This window comes from Eucalyptus grandis, chromosome 10 (assembly GCF_016545825.1).
Source record: "Eucalyptus grandis isolate ANBG69807.140 chromosome 10, ASM1654582v1, whole genome shotgun sequence".
Classification (NCBI taxonomy): Eukaryota; Viridiplantae; Streptophyta; class Magnoliopsida; order Myrtales; family Myrtaceae; genus Eucalyptus; species Eucalyptus grandis.
In genome coordinates, this window is record NC_052621.1 from 9400725 (window position 1) to 9423561 (window position 22837).

At 40.1% G+C, this 22837-nt stretch overlaps 2 protein-coding genes across 2 annotated transcripts; both read left to right on the top strand.

The window, feature by feature from the left end:
- Positions 1 to 4843: 4843 nt before the first annotated feature.
- On the top strand, positions 4844 to 6933 carry LOC120288701. The gene is made up of 3 exons (XM_039302796.1): positions 4844 to 5277; positions 5453 to 5566; positions 5598 to 6933. Exons 1-3 carry the CDS (start codon positions 4853 to 4855, stop codon positions 6931 to 6933), a joined length of 1875 nt encoding a protein of 624 aa, XP_039158730.1. The 5' UTR covers positions 4844 to 4852.
- A 2592-nt stretch (positions 6934 to 9525) lies between these two features.
- LOC120289197 (tricalbin-3-like) lies at positions 9526 to 19224 on the top strand (the record flags this gene model as incomplete). The annotated part of the gene is given in 10 exon segments (XM_039303827.1): positions 9526 to 10337; positions 12347 to 12588; positions 14278 to 14296; positions 15071 to 15273; positions 15464 to 15573; positions 15659 to 15757; positions 17769 to 17841; positions 17844 to 18215; positions 18301 to 18410; positions 18788 to 19224. Coding segments are annotated over 9 exon segments (2019 nt in total), but the record flags the coding sequence as incomplete, so codon positions are not given.
- Between the last annotated feature and the right edge of the window lie 3613 nt (positions 19225 to 22837).

The window sequence follows — 22837 nt, forward strand, 5'->3', positions numbered from 1 at the left end:
GTCAGGCTCTAGGGCCACAAATCATTAGGTTCAGTCCCTAGTGATCGAATCATTACTTTAAAGTGACTCTGTCCCTCTTTCTTACGATAGAGTTCATTCCGTCCCTTGACACCATTATCGAGTTGGAGTCTTTACCAAGTTAAGCTGCTTCTCTTCTCAGGCTCAAGAAAGCTATTTAGGCAAGTTAATTTGCAAGCCTTTAGCTGAATAAAGCTATAAGCAAAACAGGCACCTCACTTTTGTCCGACCCAAGAGCAAAAGCAAGGAACTTCAATTTGATTCGAGGCAAAATCTTTATAAAGAGAAAACTTTCACGCGAAATATAGATATAATATTGATCCTTCTACTTACTAAACCTCCTTTTAAAAAAACTGCTTTATACTCCAACGTTGCATAGTTCAATGAAGAAAAGAGCCTAAAGGGGTAAGCATACCCCCATAAACCCCTAGGAAATCGCTTGTAAAGACACTCCTGAACAAAGGCTGTAAACTTTATCCAGAAGAAAGGACTTGATTTCACTAGCTTACTTATTAGCTTATAATCAATCTGCTCTTGTAACAAAATCCCTAGTATAAGAATAGACTGGTTGAAAGGAGGATACCATTGTAGTCATAGTAGCCCCCATTATCAACTACTTAAGAAATAGTGAAAACATTTGCCTGCTAAAAGTCTTTCGCTTTTTTTTTTTTTTTCAACTCGCTTGGTGAAGATAAAACAAAGGCAACCACACAGAAGAAAACTACCTACTCGTCATGATCTGGCAAAGACTTAGTATCCATAATTAATTGATAGTTATATTACAATCCTCTTGGTTAATCCCGAATAGCTCCCTAGGTTCTCCCACTCGCTGGAACTAGTGCTACAACTTGGACTTCAACTTCAATTTGAAAGATAGCAGAAAGCGAATTAAAAAGACTAGCTACAAGAGATTATCTTTCATAACCTTTTATTTAACTAGTAATATAACTAGATTAAGTGCTTTAAGGGCGTGCTGAAGCTGGTATTGAATTCGCCATTGAAGGAAGAGGCGATTAGAAGATTGGAAGTAGTAAAGCTGTGCCCGTGGGGTGAGACTTGCCCTCTGCTTAGCATGTATAGTGAAAGCGAGCTTGCGAAATGTGAAGTATTAGAGAGAGAGAGAGAGAGAGAGAGGTGTTGTGGTTTTTGGAAGGGAATTGATTTGGGCATTTATCAAATGCCTATCTTCGACATTGACAAAGAAAATGATGAGCAGGACAACGTTGGCTTGGTTTACGAAGATGAAGAATCAAGCAGAAGAGAGAGAAAAAAATTAAAATTTCTTCGAACGAAAATACTCATGATCAGACTAACGGAGTATGCGTGCGAGATGCATTTGCTTGTTGGTCGACGAAAGTTTGACCGGCTGGCAAGTTAGACCCTCATTAAACTCTAAATAGCTATACCATATCCTTATTTAAGGCAAAATCCACCTTAGACTTTGGACTTCCAATTAAGAAAGATATCAGCTGCATTTGGGAATTACTTTCCCAAGTATCTTTTTGGGCTAAATATTTAGGACTAAAGGCCTTTGGGCCAAATATTTAGTATTTGGCTCCTTGGGAAGTTTTTTTCCTACTTGCCTTTGTCAAAGACAAGCCTAATACCCATCAAAGACCAAACACACATCCAAAAAGCCATTTTAAAATTTTTTACCAAACACAACCGCATTTTCTCCAAGGTTGGGGGTTGCCTTGGCAAGTTTTTTCTTTTTCTCGGTTAAAGCATCTTTTTCTTGCCTTGAGGGTTAATAAAAATTTTCTTCCAAAATTATCCTTGTTAATTTTTTATTTTTTCGGCTTTATCCTAACAACCGTTCATCATCTTCATCTTGGTCCTGGAAGTGTAGGTGGTTCGGCAAAGGATAGGCGGTGCGGCAAAGGACAAGTGGTTTTGCTAGGGTCCCACGAAGGGTCACCGTGCGGAGGGCGCCCGGCCCCACGTCGCGCTTAGATTTGGTCGCGCGGATCTGGTCGTGGTGACCAAATCGCAGCGCCTTCGCGACCTTCGTGGCGTAGTGAGTCGCATGACGGCGCGACATCACGGCCTCCATGTGAAGGTCACCGATGCCGCTCAATCTGGTCGTGGTGACCCAGATCGCTCGATCCGGATCGCCACAACCCTCACCGCGCTGTGTCCTCTACATGGTGACCCTAGTCGGATGCTGCTCTTCACCGCACCACCTCCCCCTCGTTGGACCGCCTATCCTTCGCGTAATCGGTAGCTCTTGGTTGGTAGTAACTTAAGCAAAGCCCTTGGCTGACCAATTCTCTTTTTTTCTTTTTTTTTTTTAATAACAAAAGTCTTTTATAAATTTAATTTACCAAAACACTATTTTACCCAAAATACTTCACAATACTTTCACAAATACAATTTACCAAATACGCTTATCATCTAACCGTAAATGCGTAGAAACAGTGTTTATTCCGAAATAAAGATAATAAAAATCCATCATTTTTTTTACCGCGATAAAAAAAAAAAGTCCAAAGTAAATTCTCCTTTTGCCATTCCGTTCCCCGCGAGGAAGAGAAATCATGGCTAAACGGTACGGATTATGATTTCAACTCCTTTCTCTCTCCAACCTCCATGCGCACAGCTTCACCTCCTGCAGCTTCCTAAGAGCTTCTCCTCGATCGGCGGCGACCATGTCCGGCGACAGGCCGCCGTCGAAGCCCCTCTCCGCGCAGGAGTGGGAGTCCCTCATCGAGGACTTCCAGCACGGCCGCGACACCTCCGCCTCCTCCTCCGTCGCCGACCTCGCCATCTCCTCCGTCCTCCGCCGCGACCTCCCGCTCCCCCTCAAGCACTCCTCCTCGTCTTCCTCGAGGAGTCCGCCGACGCCCTCTTCGGCCCCACCTCCTGGGCCGCCTCGTGGAGGCCCTCCGCTCCGTCGTCCAGTCGCCCCCGATCCGGCCTTCGCCACGTACGCGCTCAAGGAGCAGATGATGGTGTCCACCACCGCGATCTTCGTCACCGTGGTGGACGGCTTCGAGGAGGAGCGCTGCGCTCGGGACGTCGCGAGCCTGGTCGAATTGCTGCTGGCCATCGTCAATCGGCCGAACCACGGGCCGGACCGGCAGACGCGGGCGATGGCCTGCGAGTGCCTGAGGCAGCTGGAGAGGAATTGGCCTTGCTTGTTGGCCGAGATCGTGGGGCACCTGTGGAGCCTGTGCCAGAGCGAGCGCACGCACGCTTCGCAGAGCTACCACCTGCTCTTCACTCAGGTAATCCACGATATCGTGACTCGCAAGGTGGATGTGTCAATCTTGAACACTTCGGTCCCTTTGGTCCCGTTCAACTTGCCTCAACGGGTGTTGGGTCCGACGAGGGAGGTTCGGCTTTGGATTACAAGGAATTGAGGAGGGCCATGGCGTTCTTGCTTGAATGGCCGCAGGTTTTCACCCCTTGTGGAATGATGGAGTTTTTGCATTTGATAATACCCGTGGCGGTTGCTTTGGAGTTGCAGGCTTCGATGTTGAAGGTCCAGTTCTTCAGCATGATTTATTCCTATGATCCTGTGCTCTGCCACATGGTTTTGATGTTGTATTCACGTTTCTTAGATGCTTTTGATGGACAAGAGCGTCAAATTGCTCGACGGCTTGTCTCAGTTTCACGGGAAGCACAAGGTCATCCTGTGTTTCGGATACTTGCCCTTCATTGGTTATTGGGGTTTTTCAGTGGCATGTCGAATCGTGTAGTTGAGAGAAAGAACATGGTTATTGATATGGCCTCGAGCTTCTATCCGACTGTTTTTGATCCTCTTGCCGTGAAGGCACTGAAGCTCGACCTTCTTGCCTTGTGCTCATTGTGTCTTGAAAGCCAAAAATCTGAGCATGTTTCACAAGCGGATTCATTATCTGTGGTGAATCTATTTAAGGATGGTCTTGTCTCTGTGTCTGCTTTTAAATGGATGCCTCCATGGAGCACAGAAACTGCAGTGGCATTTCACACCTTCTATAAGTTCTTAATAGGCTCGCTCACCCACTCTGAAGATGATTCCATCAAATCAAAAATGCTTATGGACTCCACAATCTTACGTCTTTTGCAGGTATATGATGCTTTAGATTCCCCATCTTCATACCATAACTTCCTTTCCTTGTGTTATGGCCATACTCTGCCTTTTATGTCTGTTTATCGTTTGTCAGTCATATAAGCTGGATTTCACATGACAGGTTTATATTAAAAAAAATAAAAATTCAAGCATTTGCTAGGAAAACTAAAAGGGAAAAGATAGCCTCAAGCAGATGCCTGTTGCTACTCATTGAGGGAGGTCGATTTTATGAGATGATTTATATCTTGCATATGAGTATATCACTAATTGCCTGAAAAGTTGATATTTCATGAAACTTTCTTTTCTTGGAGATGACAAGGCTTCTACTCGAAAGGAATTTTGAAACCTTATAAGTTGCTGTTTCTAGTTTCAGTAAGGAACTACAACCTTAGAATACACGCTCTACTAAATATTTTTCCTTCTTTAAAAAGGGACAAATAATATGCCGAGTTAACTCTTTCTAGAGTTTTGGTTTTGAGGCTACTAATTCTAGTGCTTTGCATGCGCTTCTAAGTCAGTTACTGGTAGTCAGTGGAATCGTTTGGTGGTTGTGAAGTGAAGATGATTTATGAGTTCAACATATATGGATTATGAATAACTATTTGTATTAGCAATCTTACAATACAATGTTTGATTTGGTATTGTCTATCTTCCTTTGATATTTGTTCTTACTCCATCACCTTTGGGCAGCATACCATTGCACGATGGTGTTAAGTGTTCACTCGAGCAAGGTATTTTCACATTGTTTTGATGCTTTCTCATATTATAGGGATGATCGTGGAGATGACTATGGAGTTTCAACAGTTAGTTCCCACTATCGTTTCCTTCATCAACAGATTCTTGGGCTGTAATAAGCATTGTTGGTTGGGAGAGCGACTGCTGCAGACTCTAGATAAGCATTTGCTTCCAAAAGTCAGTGTAGATTATAAACTAGTCGCCTACTTTGCGATATTTGATAAAATTGCTGAAAATGTCGCGATCCCCCCTCGTGGACTTCTAGAAGTTCTTTCCAACTTAGTCGTCTTCCTTGTCAAGAATCATGGTCCTGACACTGGCCTAAGATCTTGGTCACAAGGAATTAAGGTTCTTGGAATATGTAGGACAATGATGATGCATCACCACAGTTCTAGATTGTTCCTCAGATTATCTCGTCTCCTTGCATTTACCTGCCTTTACTTTCCTGATTTGGAGGTTCGCGATAATGCAAGGTATGGGGATAAAAGAAAGATGCATTCTTTTCCTTTTCTGTGCTTCCAGCTCTGTCAGTTTTGTTTATTGTACTGTGCATTATAAAATTGTGAGTGGGATGGGGTACATGTTATTTTCATGTTCTTAGCTTCATCCAATATATTTTGGGCTCATGGTGTTATGGGATTTGTGCAGGATCTATCTAAGAATGTTGGTATGTGTACCTGGTAAGAAGCTCAGAGAACTGCTGAAACTTGGGGAGATGCTACCTACCATGGCTCCATCTGGAGAATCTGACACATTTTCAATGTGCAGATTCCAAGACTTTCTCATGACCTAGGAAATCTAGAAATATCTCTGCTTACGTACACCTTGAGCGTGTGGTACCTTTACTTGTAAAGCAATCGTGGTCATTGGCTTTGGCTAATTTGGGATTTGGGAATGCAAATGCTGATTCTGCAAAAGGCATTATAGATAGCGAACCAAAATCTGATGACGCAGTGATTGGTATTGCTTCTGATGAACCAATTTCTTCAGAAAGCTTAAACGTTGAACGACAGCTGGAGCCACTCACGAGTTATGGATGCCAAGATTTCGGAAATGTTAGGAAATCTGAGGAGGCATTTCTCAAGTATTCTGATTTTAGACATATGCCAGGGATTAAGGTCAAAATTTTATGCTCTTTGAGATTTGAATCTGATCCCTTCAGTCGAACTTGGGGATTTAGTCCTCCTTCAGATAATCCTAATGCAGCAGATGCTCTTCCTGCAATATATGCGACCGTGCTCAGATTTTCTTCTTCAGCGCCATATGGGTCTATTCCATTATATCGGATACCATTCCTTCTTGGAGAGCCTCCAAAGAAAAGTGATTCTTCTGTCCATAAAGTTAACTCAGACATTCATGCCATAGAAAATGGTGCCCATGAAGATGATAGCTTTAGAGCTTCAGTTACAATAGAATTAGAACCTCTAGAACCGACTCCTGGGATGGTGGATGTTTTTCTTGAAACAAATTCAGGAAATGGTCATATCATTCGGGGACAGCTGCATGGCATCTCTGTGGGCATAGAAGACATGTTTCTCAAAGCTATTATCCCATCAGACATCCCCGGCAGCTCAGTTCCTCTTTATTACTCTGACCTGTTCACATCCCTCTGGGAGGCATGTGATGGCACTTCCAGCTTTGGAAGGGAGACCTTTCCTCTGAAAGGAGGTAAAGGCGTTGCTGCAATCAGTGGAACCCGATCAGTCAAGCTACTGGAGGTTTCTGCATCCTCTGTGATCCAATCCACCGAACGGTACCTCGCTCCTTTTGTTGTGAAAGTAACGGGTGAACCCCTTTCAGATATTGTGAAGGACGGTGGAGTTATGAAAGATATCATCTGGAAGGATTCTGTTCCAGATATCTCCGATGATGCTACCCTTGCAGGTGCCAATTTTGAGGGTCCACTTCAACTCAAGTACACTGATGCGGAGGATGACATGGAAACCTATGCCAACTATACCAGCAGAAACATGGGTTGCATCCATATTCTCATATTTCTTCCACCAAGGTACCACCTTCTTTTGCAAATGGAAGTATCCGATGCTTCAACTTTGGTTAGAATAAGAACTGATCATTGGCCATGCCTAGCTTACATTGATGATTATTTGGAAGCTCTCTATTTGGCGTAGAAGGAGAAGCTTTGTTCTAATGGCAAGTTGGTCTAGATTCTTGACAACTCCACTTTGTGCCACTGTAAGATAATATGCCTGTTGTTGTAAATTCTCTCTCCCAATTTTTTCATTCCTTTATCTAAAAGAAAGGAGGGTAATATTGGTCACCCTGAATAATCCATCCCATAAATACTACAACAAGGTTGAGATCCTTGAGTTGTGATTCTTTTGATGGATTCGAACTTGAAGTCCAATTCGGTTCCCTCAATGCTTCTGGCCATTATAGGGAAAAGACTACCTCAAGGTTGATCTTGCTTAATTCTTTGCGAAGCCGTTATATCCCCTGTCCCAGGACTTCTGTTCTTTTGCTTTCTGGTGTCAGTAATTCCGAAATGATATGCCTGATGATCTGTCAGTGTCCAATTGTAACTCTGATTGATTGTCGCATATTGTCACGGCTATGTCTATATCCTTCCATCTTCTTCCGTTTGGTATCATGCTCGCTATTATTGATAAGTCGGGTGTTGCTTCAAATCTGGTTTAGTTTCTCGTCAATGGATTCGAATTTGAAGTCCAAAATGATCTTTGTTTTCGGTTCCTCTCAGTCCTTCTGGCCATGATAGGGGAAAGACTACTTCGAGGTGGATCTTGCTTAATTATTCATGAAGCCCTTGTATCCCCTGTCTCAGGACTTACGGTTCTTTCGTTGTCTGGTGACAACATTCAGAAACGATATGCTTGATGATATGCGAGCATGTATAATTGTATTTACGATTAATTATTGCATATTGTCATGGCTGGGTCGATGTACTACCATCCTATTGATTAGTTGGGTGTCAGCTTCAAATTCGGTCTAGTTTCTAGTCAATGTATCTTATGGATCAGTATTATTCAGATTATACATTACGCTTTCTGGAAAGAAAGGATATCTTGTGTGGCTTTGAGAAAGCTACTCGGGGGAGATAAAACCATGGAAGCCAAATTCAGTAAGTCAAATACCAAAGCGGACCGCATGAGGTCGAGTTTGAGTTGAGAGCCGGTTCTTTTGGTCGCTGCATCGCGCCTCTTGACCTTGTAATTACTGTGGTCGTGATGACAGTGCAGACGAAGCGGTTATGGGCGACGGGATTTTCGTGTAATGCCAAACTAGAGACGAGAACATTGTACAGGTCTTTGGTATTAGAAGGATAGTAAATGCTGGATCACCATATTATTTTCTCGTAAAACACCCGCTCTATTTGATGCATTGCTGCCGCGAATCAAACTTTCTAGCGACTCGACCCGCACTAGCCAAATTTATCTTCAAAGATGTTCAATGTTTCCCTTCGTCGACGAAATCATACGAGTATCTCTGTCGGACTTATAGCTGATTCGCTGATAGTTATTTCTAGTGCAATTCGAATACTTCCACGGCCGGTTCACTTGGGCATGCGCATAGCGCGGGCTTTATGTGAGACGAATTGGTACGCACGATCTATCCAAGGAGGGTTCTTCTTAATATTTTCGTAAATCGATGGTTTTAATAAATAAAAATGGACGATATATTAGCAATGTATCTTATAATTACTCGTAAGTTTTAGGAAAAAAGACATAAATGAGTCATGAATTTTGGTTCAATCTACAATATGATTTTTGAACTTTTCATTTATTTGACATAATTTTTGAACTTTAGCTTATTATACAATATAATTTATTGAACTTTTAATTTGTTTAATGCAACATTTAAATTTTAGTACAAACTTAATTTGGTCCTTAAATTATATATAGTCTTTATTCTCAAGTCAATCAAAGAATTATATTAAACATTAAACATTAGGCTAATAACGATCGCATTAAGTATTAGGTTAAATTTTAAAAATTATATTAAATAAATTAAAAATTCAGAGATAACATCGCAAAAGCGAGAAAGAAGGAAAGAAAAAAAAAAGAAAGAGGAGGAAGAAGATTAGAGAGATAGAGAGGATTGAGCAGAGAAGAAGGACGAGGGTAGAAGCGCGTCCGCTGCGCCGACCCACGTGTACAAATGTCCAAACCCAAGAGCCAAAAAAGCAGACGGAACCCGGATCATCACTCGTATAAAAATCCCCATTCCCCACCATCTCCTTTTCTCTCTCCTCTGAATTAAACGGGAGGAGAGAGTGGCCTCTGACATGTACCCGGAAGTACTCCCTCTCCTTTTCTCTCTCTCGTTTTGCGGCCCGCGTTCGACCCGTCATCGCAAACGCTAACGCGCTCCAACGCACCGCCTCCACCTCCACCTTTTCTGGCCAAATTCAATTCAACTCAATTGAATTCAATTCAAACCGTCTGTCCCGCACGAGCTTCACGTTCCCCACCACATCCACGCACTCCCTCTTTCTCTCCACATCTCTCTCTCTCTCTCTCTCTCTCCGCATATGGATTCGGACTTCCTCAGCACCCGCCTCAAGCTCTCCAGAATCCGCTCCTGATCGCACCATCTTTTCCTCCGTCCCTCCGTCCCTCCGTCCGTCCGCGCGGTTCGGATTCGGGTGGGCCGCCCCCGACGGAGCCGCCGGAGATATTCATGTCCCTGGCCAATGCCGCCCTTCCCGCCCTCCCTCCTCCTCCTCCGCCGCCGCCGCTAAATGATTCTGCAGCCGCCGTCCTCCGCGAGCTTCCGGTTCTGCCCCTGCGGCGGTGAGGCCGCCGCCCTCCTCCTCTGCTCCCCCGCCCCTCGCTCCTCTCTCCCGGCGGAGGAAGAAGCGCTCCCCGCCCGGCTCGTTGAGCCGGCGGCGGTGGAGCTTCAGGGCCTGCGTGATCCCCTCCGACGGCGCCGGCGCGAGCCGCGGCTTCAATGCGGAAATCGCCGGCTCCGCCAGGCGGGGGGCAAAGAACCTCGTGGTCAAGAGGTTGACCAATGAGCTGCGCGGCGGTGAGGAGCTGCCCGGAGAGGCGGCGCCGATCCAGTTGGGATCGAATTTCACCAGCTTCCGGGAGGACCCCATCGTGGATAAGCTCAGGACGCAGCTCGGGGTGATACACCCGATACCCTCGCCCCCGGTTAATAGGAACATAGTGGGGTTGTTTGTGTTCTTTTTCTTCGTCGGCGTCGCGTTCGATAAGCTGTGGACGTGGAGGAAAAGGAATAAAGCCGGGGGCGATGAGATCAGGCAGGGGGGCGTGTGGCCGCAGGTGCCCACGAGCTTTTCCTTGTTCCTGGAGAAGGATTTGCAGAGGAAAGAATCTGTGGAGTGGGTGAACATGGTGTTGGGGAAGCTTTGGAAGGTTTATAGAGGTGGGATTGAGAATTGGTTAATCGGGCTGCTTCAACCCGTCATTGATAACTTGAAGAAGCCTGATTATGTTGAGAGGGTTGAGATTAAGCAGTTCTCGCTTGGGGATGAGCCATTGTCGGTCAGGAATGTGGAGCGTAGGACTTCACGCCGTGTTAATGACTTGCAGTAAGTGTTCTGAGACTCAATACCATTTCGAAGTAATGAACATCTATTGTCATGTTTATATTGTTTTAGTTAATCGTGCCTTTAGCTTGATAGAGAAGTTACGTCTTCTTTTCATATCCTTTCGACAGTCATGATGATAATCTCTTACATAAACTAGATATGTCAGAGCACTTTATATTTATGTTATATGTATGTTCTCTTACAAACACCTTTTGGATCGTGTATCTGAACTATTGCAGCCATATATGTGCTGTTACCAATATATGAACATCCTGCTTTTTCCATAAGTTGCATCCAATTTCATGCCCTTCATTTGTCTAGAATCATCTTATTTGAAATATTTGTTCCTTGATTTTCAGTCTTCTCATTGGTAATAGTCAAATTTACGTTCGTTTAAATACTGTTCTCTACTGGCCTGCCAAGGCATGAAGAGTTTTTTGCTATTGGACAGAACTTTCTTGGTTCAGAAATGATGTTGGTGGAGACTCTCATCTTAACGTGTTTTGAATGCTGGCAATTAATTTGACAACTGGTGTTTTCGTGCTGTGATACAAGTCTCTAGCTGCATAAGTTTAATTATCTGTGGAACATTGCCAACTTTGACATCTTAAATGAAAAGAAACAGTGCAATAGGTTTATACGTTATTAGAACCATGATATGAAACATCAAAGCTTGAGTTCAGTTTTTTTCAGCCTTGTTGGACTCTTAAAATGGAGAAAAAAATATTCCAGTCAATTGTCGTACTGTACGTGCCAGACTGCAGATAAAGAGAACATTTAGAAGCCTGTTGCTTGTAAATATCTCAAAAGCAATTAGCTAGTCAACGAAGGGTTGGTTAACTAATATACTGATAGATTTGCAAGATCATTAATAGACGTACAGTCATGATACGGGACGGTGATAGCTGAATGCTACGTTCATCTAACTTATGTTTTGCCCTTAGAAATCTGAGGTTGTTTCAAGGACATGTTAGTGCCCATTAATATCTGAGTGGTTGTTTCATATTCTTCTTCTTATTAAAAAAAGAGCACAGCATCCAATATTCAATTAGCAAATGTTGACAATTTATATCTCTATATTATAAAGATAGAGTATCGAAATAGAGGAGTTGTCAATGTATTACAGGAGCCTTTAGGTCTACAGGAAGGTCAAGTATCACGGAGAGGCCACTTTGACTGAGACAATGATGATTTCATGACTTATCATTATTTTCTTCCTGCTAACTTAAATGCAAAACCGTGATCGTTTCAGAGGAATTTTGAGGTGTTGAAGTATAGTAGTGGAAGCAATCTTGGCTTTTTCATGGGCATCACTTACCTGCCACATGTAGAATATAGTGGAAGTCAGTTGTACAACATTAAGTTGTGGATATCACTGAGTTACTGTTTGAGACATCGGAGATCTAGAGTTTGGTTTATCTTCACATGCATCGCTGTTTCATTAGACAGAAGGGTGATGCTTATTGCATCAATTGTCTATGAAGGATGGAATGCTAAATAATCTCAGCATAAGCTTTACATGCCCCTACCACGTATTGGTTGTCCTTACATCCTCTAAAGTTTGTGGTACTTTGTCATTTCTGGTTGTTTCGAAACCTAATCAATGAGAGCTCTTTGCTACGTTTTATTAGCTTCACCAGATCCCATTTTGTGAGCTTGAACCTTCTTAAAGATACGTTTAGTTCTTAACATGATTGCTGATATAGCTGATGTAATTGAGGACAAGTTCTGTCAGCTGATTTGATTTTGAAAGATGAGAATCTTAACTTTAATTGGCTACTAGTTTCCAATTAGATTAGTCACTAACTGGTTTAGAATTTATTCCTAAAATGAAAATAAAGGAATTCTGGTGAGTATTGTCTGGTGCCATGGAATTACCTGTTATTGGCAAATCGATCCGCACGTATATTTGCTTTGACTTTTAGATTTGAGCATGGATTTCCTTTCTTCTCAGTATTATTTTAATATCTAATCGAAGTGATTTTGTGTTACCATTATTTGTCATGCAGGTACCAAATAGGCCTTCGCTATACTGGTGGTGCCCGCATGCTTTTAAAGCTCTCGCTGAAATTCGGTATCATCCCAATCGTTGTGCCAGTTGGCGTTCGGGACTTTGATATTGATGGGGAACTTTGGGTTAAGTTGCGATTGATACCGACAGAACCTTGGGTGGGAGCTGTTCAATGGGCTTTTGTTTCACTTCCAAAGATCAAGTTTGAACTTTCACCATTCCGCTTGTTCAATCTGATGGGTATGTTGCAACTTTTAATGCCTTTCGGTGTTGTCTGTTCATCACATGTAGGGTTACATATTGCATTTATGAGCATATTCCTGAATGTGTTGATGTTGAACAAAACCCAAGGCTGATTAGTTCATGAATTCCATTGAAAACAAAAAGGTCAAGATATATTAGAATTTACATATTTGTGAATTTTTATCTCATTGCTGGTGATGAGAATTTGACTTCCTATTTCATGCGTAGTCTATCACTGTCCCACTTGGGGCTGGTGTTTTTGTTTTTTGGCCCACTAGCTGGTGCTTGGATTTGGAATTCTGTGCATGTATATGTTGAGACTGATCTTGGGACCATGCTAACCCATAAAAGGGTACATCAGCCCCTGTCTAAGACACTCACCAAACACATGCTCACATTCCAATTATCATCAATGAATTCATAGTAAAAAGACTTACACTTGGGGAGATGAGCTTCCAAAAGCTAGAAAAGTGAAATGTGTTATGGTTATTTGTCACATTAGTTAAATTTCTTCCATATTCGTTGCCTTTTCTGTTGTTTGGCACATCGTGGAAAACCTAACATTGTATAAACCTGCTGCCAATTCTTCTCTGTTGTATTGCCCATGAGCTACACTGAGTAAATGTTACTGACTTACAACAATGACCCAGATCATAGTTCACAATAATAATAACAATTAGTTATGATAGCAGGAATTTCAATTAACCTTATAGTGTGAAAAAAGTTGCCATGAGTATTCTGGAATAATTGGTTTGCGCATTGGAATTGCACATGGACACTTAACTGGCCTGTGAGATGCTACACAATGGTGATTGGAAAACCTTTTTGTAGTTCCAATTCACAGCCGTCAGGCTGCGAGGAAGCACATTTTGGTCTTAAAGACATCTTCTTCCTTTTAGCTCGAGACTGTCTCTCAAGATAGGACACATTCCCAAGGCAAAGAAATCAGTCGAATCTACTTTGTTTTGTGTAAAATGAAACAAATATTTAATTCCTGTATTTGATTATTCTTCAGTGAGAGACTTTTTAAATATAACCTACACATTCAGATTCCCTCTCCTTCAAAGTGGTTCCTTCACAATTTGCTGCTGCTAATAATCAGTTTTGTTTCCACATAAAGCTACTTTTGTTAATAATTTCTGGATTCCCTACTATTATTTTTTTCTAATCTGGCTTGCAACTCCATGGTGCTCTTTTTTGAAGCATTTATTTATTTATCAAGGGACAAGTCTTGATTTACTGATGTTCTTTTCTTTCCAATTCTTGTGCTGCTGGCATTTGATGACAGCTAGGAGTTATATAACATGCTGAGCTAACATGTCCTTTGATATTGGTTTATATTACAAAGACTTCCTTTGATCTCCTGGGAATTCAGACAAAATTAGCTGTAGTAATAGATTGTTTCCTGTTATTCTCTTGTTACCATCATATTACAAAGATGTAATGAAAACTTCATAATTTGAGTACTTGAATCTCATGGACATTGTTCAGACATGGTAATGGCATATGAAATCTGAGTAGCTCAGACATGGTTTGTCAAACTTAGTCTGCTGTGATGATGTTAAATTTGCATTTTTACAAAGATTTTCTGCTTTATTCTTACATAATGACAAGTTTGCAGGCTTACAGACACTAATTTATGTTCTTTTTGCCTTTTCTTTTCTGCATGGGTGGTGCAAAAACCAGCAATTCCTGTTCTTTCCATGTAAGTTGAATCTTGACTTTAACCGCCACATTCTATTGTATAATCTGTGAAGGGATTGATTTTCTTTTTATTTATTATTCAACTGAGCATTTTCCTTTTTGGCTGAACCTTTGTCAACTGGGTTGAGAGTCAAGGTGGATGTCACATGTCTGTAGCATAATTATATGATATTGAACAATTGATTTTCTTTCCATGTAAGTCAAGGTTGATTTTCTTTTTATTTATTATTCAACTGGGCATTTTCCTTTTTGGGCGAACGTTTATCAACTGGGTTGAGAGTCAAGGTGGATGTCACATGTCCGTAGCATGATTATATGGTATCAAACGAGTTGAAATAGGATTCTTAAGAACTTGGGAGTTTTCCTTCGTATTACCTGATGAAGGTTCATCGAGCATGTGTAATGTTGGACACTGAAAATTGGCATCTTCACCTTTTTCATGTTATTGAATTTCATAGCAACCAATGACTGCATGAAATGCATGTCAATCTGCCAGTTTAGGACTTGCTAGCATGAAGATTTGTCATAAGGTTGATATTCCACCGAAGTATTGTGGTGTTTAGAGAGACGAGTAATGGTCATAAAGCTAAGTCAAGACTTATGTAAAGTTCCTGACTCATGATACTCCTCCATCTTGATTAGGAGCAGGAGTAACCCATAGTATTATGTTTATGCTGGCTTTGATTCGATCTACTTCTTTGTTTTGGTTCCCATTGTGTGTACTTGAAGATATGTTGAGCTTTGGACTAATAACATCTGCATGCACTTGTTCTAGGTTTTTAACGAAGCTTCTCACTGAGGATTTGCCTAAGCTATTTGTAAGACCAAAGAAGATTGTTTTAGATTTTCAGAAAGTAAAAGCAGTTGGTCCGGTCACGAATGATTTCAGACCTGGAGAGATGAATGAAGGAAACAGGGATTATGTTGGAGAGTTATCCGTGACTCTGGTTGATGCTCGGAAACTTAGTTATCTCTATGGTAATTACTTCCTGGTACTTGTAATTAGTAATGGCTATAACTGCTCGTCATGGGCAGTAAAGAATTTTCTAATTGCAATTGTGCATTAAACTCACTCTGTTAGTATGTTATACAAGATTAAACCTCTTCATTGTCATCTGAGCCATTCTTTACTGCGCTAGAAATGTCACTGTTCTCCTTCTGGTGGCAGGCAAAACTGATCCATATGTTATCCTAAGCTTGGGGGATCAAATAATTAGAAGCAAAAAGAACAGCCAGACCACTGTCATTGGGCCTCCTGGAAAGCCAATCTGGAATCAGGTAAAGCTGTATGCGCTGGTTTGCTAGTTTTGCACGATACTCATACGTGTATGGTATGTCTCATTATAATCACTTCATTTGGCAGGATTTTCACATGCTCGTTACAAATCCTAGAAAGCAAAAGCTGCATATTCAAGTGAGGGACGCTCTTGGATTTGCAAATCTTACTATTGGCACGGCCGAGGTATAATAACCATAAAAGCAGTATCACTATGATAATTTTGCAGATTTTGTGGAAATTATTGATGGTACTGTGCAATAAAAAGTGATTATTATGATGCAGTTTGGTCTCTTCTGTCCTCATGTTGTTTGCATCTGAGAGAAAAAATAAAAAAATTCCCAGGGGTCCTACTTAACTTGGTCTGCCTTCTTTCAAATACATACTCTTTAGCTTAGTTTTTCTTGGGTTCATTCCCTCCTTGTAACGATCACAAGCTTCACATTAGCTGTTGGCTACATCTATGGCTTAGACATATATCCCATAGTGCCTTTGCTTTTCGTAATAACTGGTTAACAAATTGCTGCATTATTATTGCGCTTTCTTCCTAAGTCATGCAGAATTGATTTGCTTTTAAATTGTTGAAGTGTCTCATATCGCTTATCAATAAGGTTTCGATGAGTCTTATATTCATGTAGTCTCCCCCTTCCCCCATCAGCTTAAGTTCTTAGGTTGGACTTTCTAGCGTAAACTAGAACCTTGGTGCACGTGTGTGGGGTTTATAGGCTTTGTATACATGTGCATGCGTGCATGTGTCTAAGTATCTTGCTTTGCTTATCTATGGGATTTCAATAGATTTTATGTTCACGTAGTCTCCCTCCACTTATTAACTCACACTCAGTTTGAATGGAGTGGTTAAAAAAAAGAGGATTTTGAGTAATCAAGTTATGATATTATTTGGATGCTAGCGAGATAAAGAATACATTATGACAAATATCATTTTATCTACTTATAAATAGATGTAAAAGAAGGGTATAAGTGAGAAAGGAGAATAAACTTATTTGTTAATACACAAGTCTCTCCAAATCCCTCTGAAACCCTCCATTATCTGGACAGATTCGCAGGGATTTAAATTACCAGACTAATCCCTCCTAGTCTTTCCTAACCATCCCAACCCTTCCCCTCCATCCAAACACATTGTGTGGATTTCCTGAACATGTCCTCTCGACTCAGAATATGACTATGGATCATCATTCTGGCTTGACATCTATTTGTAGTATTAAGTTCTTGGCTATAAACAATGAGAAAAAATTGGAACAGAAACAGCTGACTTGTGTTGACTTGCTAATTAACAGCATATGGACTTCATTCCCATATATATAGCTATGTTTTGACCAAATCTGGATAGAAATGTAGAAACTGCGATCCTAGTAAGCTGGAAAGTCCCAAATTTGCTCAAGTGATGGCCACAAAAGTCAAGATTAGTCAGTGATTCAGATCCTGGCCTTTGTCTATTTTAGCTCAAACTTCAGAATGGATTTGGATGTGGAATGCTCTGTGAATCTTATCAAGGATAATGATATGTTAGTCTCTAAGGATAATCCAGAAATTTAGTTTATCTCTTTTTTTTTTCTTTTTCTTTTTTTCTCAAGAATGCTCTTAGGTCACATTTTTGAGCTCTCCATAGAGTCAAGAGACAGGAAGCGAAAAATGTCTTTTCTGATATGAAGTTCAAGTTGCTTTAAAAATGGTTCCTGAACTTAACTCTATATAGATTCTAAATGACTGACAATTGGGCTGGGTATATATCTACCCTTTCTTCTTCTGAACCTCAGCATTTATCAGAATGCTAGACACTCGAGATCTTAAAGTTAAGCATATAATACAGGTAATCATGCTTGATTATTGCTCTGTCGTCCACAATGCAACCCATATTTGGCTTTGCCTAATGTCATTAAGAATTCAAATTCCATTCGGTGTTTTTTGGAGATTAAAATTTTGTATGTGATGTGAAAATGCTACCACCAAGCTTCAATTGTGTAAAATCTTCTGATGGAACAACCAAGTTAGACCTTTTTCTCATCTACCAGATAGTTATTTTCTTGTCAATAGAATTCGTAGCTTAAGTTGAATCATATGATGGCAAATTAGCGACTTGCTAATAAGATCAAGTAGTCTGTTTCATATACTTAGTCTTTCCTCGACTGTATTACATTTTCATCCAGAAGATCTTTCTGAATTTAGACTACATTTGTAGGTTGACTTGGGCTCTCTCCAAGATACTGTACCCACAGATAGAGTTGTGGTCTTGCAAGGAGGTTGGGGAGTGTTTAGAAGGGATCCTCAGGGGAGCTACTGCTTCGACTTACATATAAAGGTTATGTTGAAGATGAAGAAGACGACAGAGCCTTGTTAGAATCTATGGAGATAGATGTCTCAGATGATGAGTCTGATTTTGATGAGTCAAATAGTACTTATGGACAGGGGGTAACAACTTCAAGTGGAACAGATAAGGAATCATTCATGGATGTGTTAGCAGCACTAATCGTGAGTGAAGAATTTCAAGGAATTGTGGCATCTGAAACTGCAAACAGTAGATTTTCAGACCAAGCCTCAAAGACAGGATCGAGGGTACCATCAGGAGTTGTTAATGCTGAATCCTCCTCACCTTCTGATGCTGGCAGTGCTTCTGGAGGATCTGGAGGTATTTGCTTTTTGATATTGTACTCAAGTGGAGCCTTTTACTTGCATTGGCTAATCAATGATTTTCCCCAAATCTTCTACTGCAGGATCAGTTTTATTGTGGCTTGCAGTTGTAACGAGTATATCAGTGTTAATTGCTCTAAACGTGGGTGGTTCTGGTTTCTTTAATCCTTGATTGTGCAGCTACACCAATAAGGTAATACTTTCTAGTTCATTTTGATTTGGTAATTTTACTTTAAGTAACCTACCAACCACTTTGCCCGTGCTATATCCTTTACTGCAATATCATGGTAGGTGAGATGTATGTTCCTTAAACAAGAAGGATGATTCTGTGGTAGCTTTAATGTTCTTTACTCGCTATTCTTTTATAGGACAGTTAGGTCTGCTGTTTAGATTCAAAACCCGTGTAATATGGGTTTCGGACTAGATGTTTTCATGGACATGCATACCCTTACTAGCATTGTATCCACAGTTGATCATCCAAAGGACATGCATTTCATGTTTGTTGAATAAAATGGTTCCTATTCTTGTTAAAAAGAGGCTTAGAAACTAATTTTTTTTTTTTTTTGATAGGATGGTCGACGGTCCACTTGTTTTTACGTCCCAGTGATGGAGTTGGCTAAGTACATTCTTTTCTCATGGCATCTTCTACTCTCACATTATATAAATTCATGGCTGTTAGCAGAGGAATATTCTGATGGCGGCGGAAAATTTTTGTCTCTGACTTTGTGTGACTTAAAGATTCACCTGTGTTCTTTGTTCATATGACAAGGTGACGGTCTTTTTTCCGAAACTTAATTACTAGCGAATTAGTAGCTAAGATCATAATCTGCATTATTGGCGGAGTCGCTGTTTGCACATTCTTAGGAAGATTTATTGTGTTTCCTTCATGAGATGAGAAGGTTGTAACACTTGAGATTGTAGGCCAGGCAACTGTATGATAAAGAAATACCAGTATTTGAAGAATCTAAAGTTTCATTAAATTTCGCATCTTCTTAGCTTTCTCTCGAGTTTTGAGAAATCGATTACATTAGATTCTATATGCAATAAACCTAAATTTGAACCTTTAGCAATGACAAGTCCTGGTTCTCACATGGGTATTTCATGTATGATCGTTTGGATTCAATTTAGTAAATGTGCTAAATTCATCGAGTAACTTCTTTCGAGTTTTGAGTGTCTCAGTGCTGTCTCCGCTCCCTTCATTTTCCTTGTAATGGCCCTCAATATTATACAAAAGCATAAGTGAGAACGACATGCAAAATTGCGATCAATAGTAATTATGTAAATGGAATCATTTAATCACGAATATTTTCATTTGCTTATTGTTCAGGTTGCAGAAGCTTGAACAAACGAAATAAGATTACTTCACAATAATCTTCACTATTTAGATTACCTTGTTGACAGTTTTGCTATATCAACATATAAACAAAAGACACGAATAATTAATGGGATTTTAGAGGAAAAAGTTCAAGGTAGAAAATTCCTCCTCGAATCTGCTTTTCGATGCCCCAGAAATGAACATCACTATTTTCAAGAAAAATTTAACTTTTTCATGTTCTTAAAGTGGGGAGTGGGCCTGGGGAAAGGGAGAGGACGCGCACGACACTTTCTTTACTTTTCGGTATCCTTGCTGTTTTCAACTTTCTTTTTTCTCGTGTGTAAATATGAATAACGTGTTTCACTTGGTTTGTAATTTGAGTATATGTTTATTTGAAAAGAAAAAGCATTCCGCGAATTAATTATCGGATTTTCACTTATGTGATTTGCCGAAAATAATTAGCCAATAAGAAAAATCAGTTACAGTCAAAGATGATATGCATACTTAAAAAAGAAAATGAATTCGTTAATATGAAAAGGGAAAAATTTCATGGATTGCATTTTTGTTTATCAAAAAGTTTCCTCTGGAACAAAAGTCCCTCGCGAAATCCAAATATCCATGTTGGGAGAGAGAAAATTATGGGAAAAGCAAGGCCCTTTTACGGGGTGGAGGAGGAGATCGAAAATCATATGTTTTGATAATATAATTGAGTGCTGAGAATTGAAAATTCAGCACTTAATGAGATTAAAGCTGTTCGATAATCTTCAATAAATCTATTAAGTAAAAAAATCACTTAGGGCCTATTTAATAACACTTCTAAAAACAACCGATTCCAGCTTTTTATTCTCTAGAACCAAAAAAAAAAAATAGAAATTCATTTAATAAATTTTTTGTTACCGGAAACAAAGGGAACAAAAATTTGTTTTTTTGTTCTCGAGAATACATTTGGAACAGAATCAATAAGTGGAAAAAAGGTATTTTTCGTTCCCAAGAACGATTCCTAAAATCAAATTTAATTTTTTTTCTTTTTCCATTTCTTAGGCCGTAAGAGGTCTCCCACGATGCCAAGCCATGACGAGGCTCGTTGGCTAAGCCTCATCGTGGCTAGGTGAGGCTCGGCCTCGCCAATCAACCTAAGGTTGGGCCACGCTAGGCCATCGTGAGGCTCGGCCTCGCCCAAATTTGGCAAGGGCGAGCCTCGTGGTGACCAGGCGACCCTCCAACGAGCTCGCCAGACCTCATCCAATCTGTTGCCGATCACTAGCCATAAAGAAGGAGGAAGAAGAAGAGAAAAATATAATAAAAATATTTAAAAAATTAAGAATCCTACGAAACACATTTCTATTATGAGAGAAGAAATTTCGGACGATTATCAAATACTTTTAAAAACTCAAAAATTATTCTCAGGAATAAAATAAATAAATTATTTTCTAGTAAAAATTCTTCCTGAGAACATAATGATTACGAAACGTGCTCTTACTATGATAAGTCAAGGAAGAGTTACTTCACTTGTTTAATACGAAGATAATTTGTGGCAATTAGAATCTTATTAAATATATTGCCGTAACCAACTAATATCCTTTTTTTTTTTTTTTATGTCTAGTGAGATATTATATGACATTCAAACATCTATTTCAAATTATTAACAGGCAAATTTTTTATTCTATTTTCAACCGATAAAATTATCAACATTGGAAATTGAGTACTTATATTTTTGTTTTTACCAACATGCCCTTTGTGCAAGCATAGTCTAGACTATTACGCCGGTCACGTAATAAGATAATAATGAAACCCGCTCCAAATCTCGTTGCAAAAACATAAATTTTATAACATAGGGTTCTCAAATTCTAGTTGCCTTTATTCATCATATCATTCATAAAATGAGGTCGCCCGACATCTCTAGAGAAGATAAGCCAAGTCAATCTTGACAAAGTGAAACCATTCGCGATCCGCGTAATCAATCAGGCCTCCAAGAAATTTTTGACGCAGCCATTTGAGTCACAGGTTACATGTTCAGATCCTGCCAATTGTGTGTAAATCAGTCTTCATCGGATCCCCTGCATTGATCAGGTCTACACAGATCAAACGTCCTCGATTTAACAAACATATCGAGAGAAAAGGAAGGGGAATTCCCCAATAATAAAATTACCCTAATGATGTGTTAGGAGTTTTTTTTTTTTTTTTTTTTTTTGCTCATCATGTGTTAGGAGTTACGACACAGTTTTTTTAACAATTTTTTTTAATTAAAAACTAACCTCGAGGATACATAGAGAGACAGCCCTTTCAGCGGAAGGACGTGATTCTTTGGGTCCTTTCTCACGTCTCCTCAATGTCAACACGGGAAATGGTGCAGTCTGTAGTTCCATGATGGCTGCGTTTAGAAAAGCTTTTGGGAGAAGTCTTTAATGTCTCCAGCTTTGCACCTCAAATGGTCAAAATTCCACCTAATCGACAGGTGCCAAAAGGTCTACCCCTTTGTCTTGCTTCACGTGGGGATAGTCGATTACCATCTTTGCCTAGGCATCGATGCCGCCATCACCGCGGAATATATTTCGCGCTCGTCCTGCCGTCTCTCGATTTGAAAGAACGAGAATTGAATGAGTACTCGACAAGGGAGGGAGCGGCGAGAGCATGTGGGCGACGCCCGATTACGGCTCCTCGACATGATCAAGAAATCATTCGCGCATGAAACGGGCGGTGAATGGAACTTTAGGACCGACATGGATTGAGGACTATAAACCCTATCAATCTGTTTTAGTGAAAAATCACTAAACCCACCTTACCTTTATAAGGTGTCATCACTATTAAGTTGAGATCATTGTCTAAAAAGTCCTAAACCGCTTGTGCGATGGCCAATTCGATATTAACCTTTTTTTATGTAGTCAATTTAATTGGACCTCTTTTGATGTCATTGGCTGAAAATCTTTAAAATTGATTATTTTTGCAATTTTCAACAAATTATCTGAATTTTTTCTCTTCTTTTTTTTACCATTTCCTTACACAGGTCGTCAATCCTCGATCATGGTATAGGAAACAAAAGAAAGAAAAAAAAAGTTTCCAAAAAGTTTTAATAAATGCAAAAGTCTTTCATTATCAGCATTACCAATAATGCTACTTAGAACGGTTAACATCCATATCTGCAATTGCTAGCTGAAATTTATTGGAATCACTAAATAGGTAAATTGTAAAAATATTTATGATTAAATTAGCCAAATTAAAAAATTCATAACTAAATTGATTGTTTAAGATTTTTAGATGTATCTTACTAATTCAAATTATGGCCCATGAGAGGACTGATTAGTGAA

Coding starts and splice junctions, on each gene's coding strand:
- LOC120288701 (XM_039302796.1), top strand. CDS start 4,853: ATGACTATGGAGTTTCAACAGTTAGTTCCCACTATCGTTTCCTTCATC. Junction 5,278..5,452: donor GAGGTTCGCGATAATGCAAG/GTATGGGGATAA, acceptor GGATTTGTGCAG/GATCTATCTAAGAATGTTGG. Junction 5,567..5,597: donor GAATCTGACACATTTTCAAT/GTGCAGATTCCA, acceptor CTCATGACCTAG/GAAATCTAGAAATATCTCTG.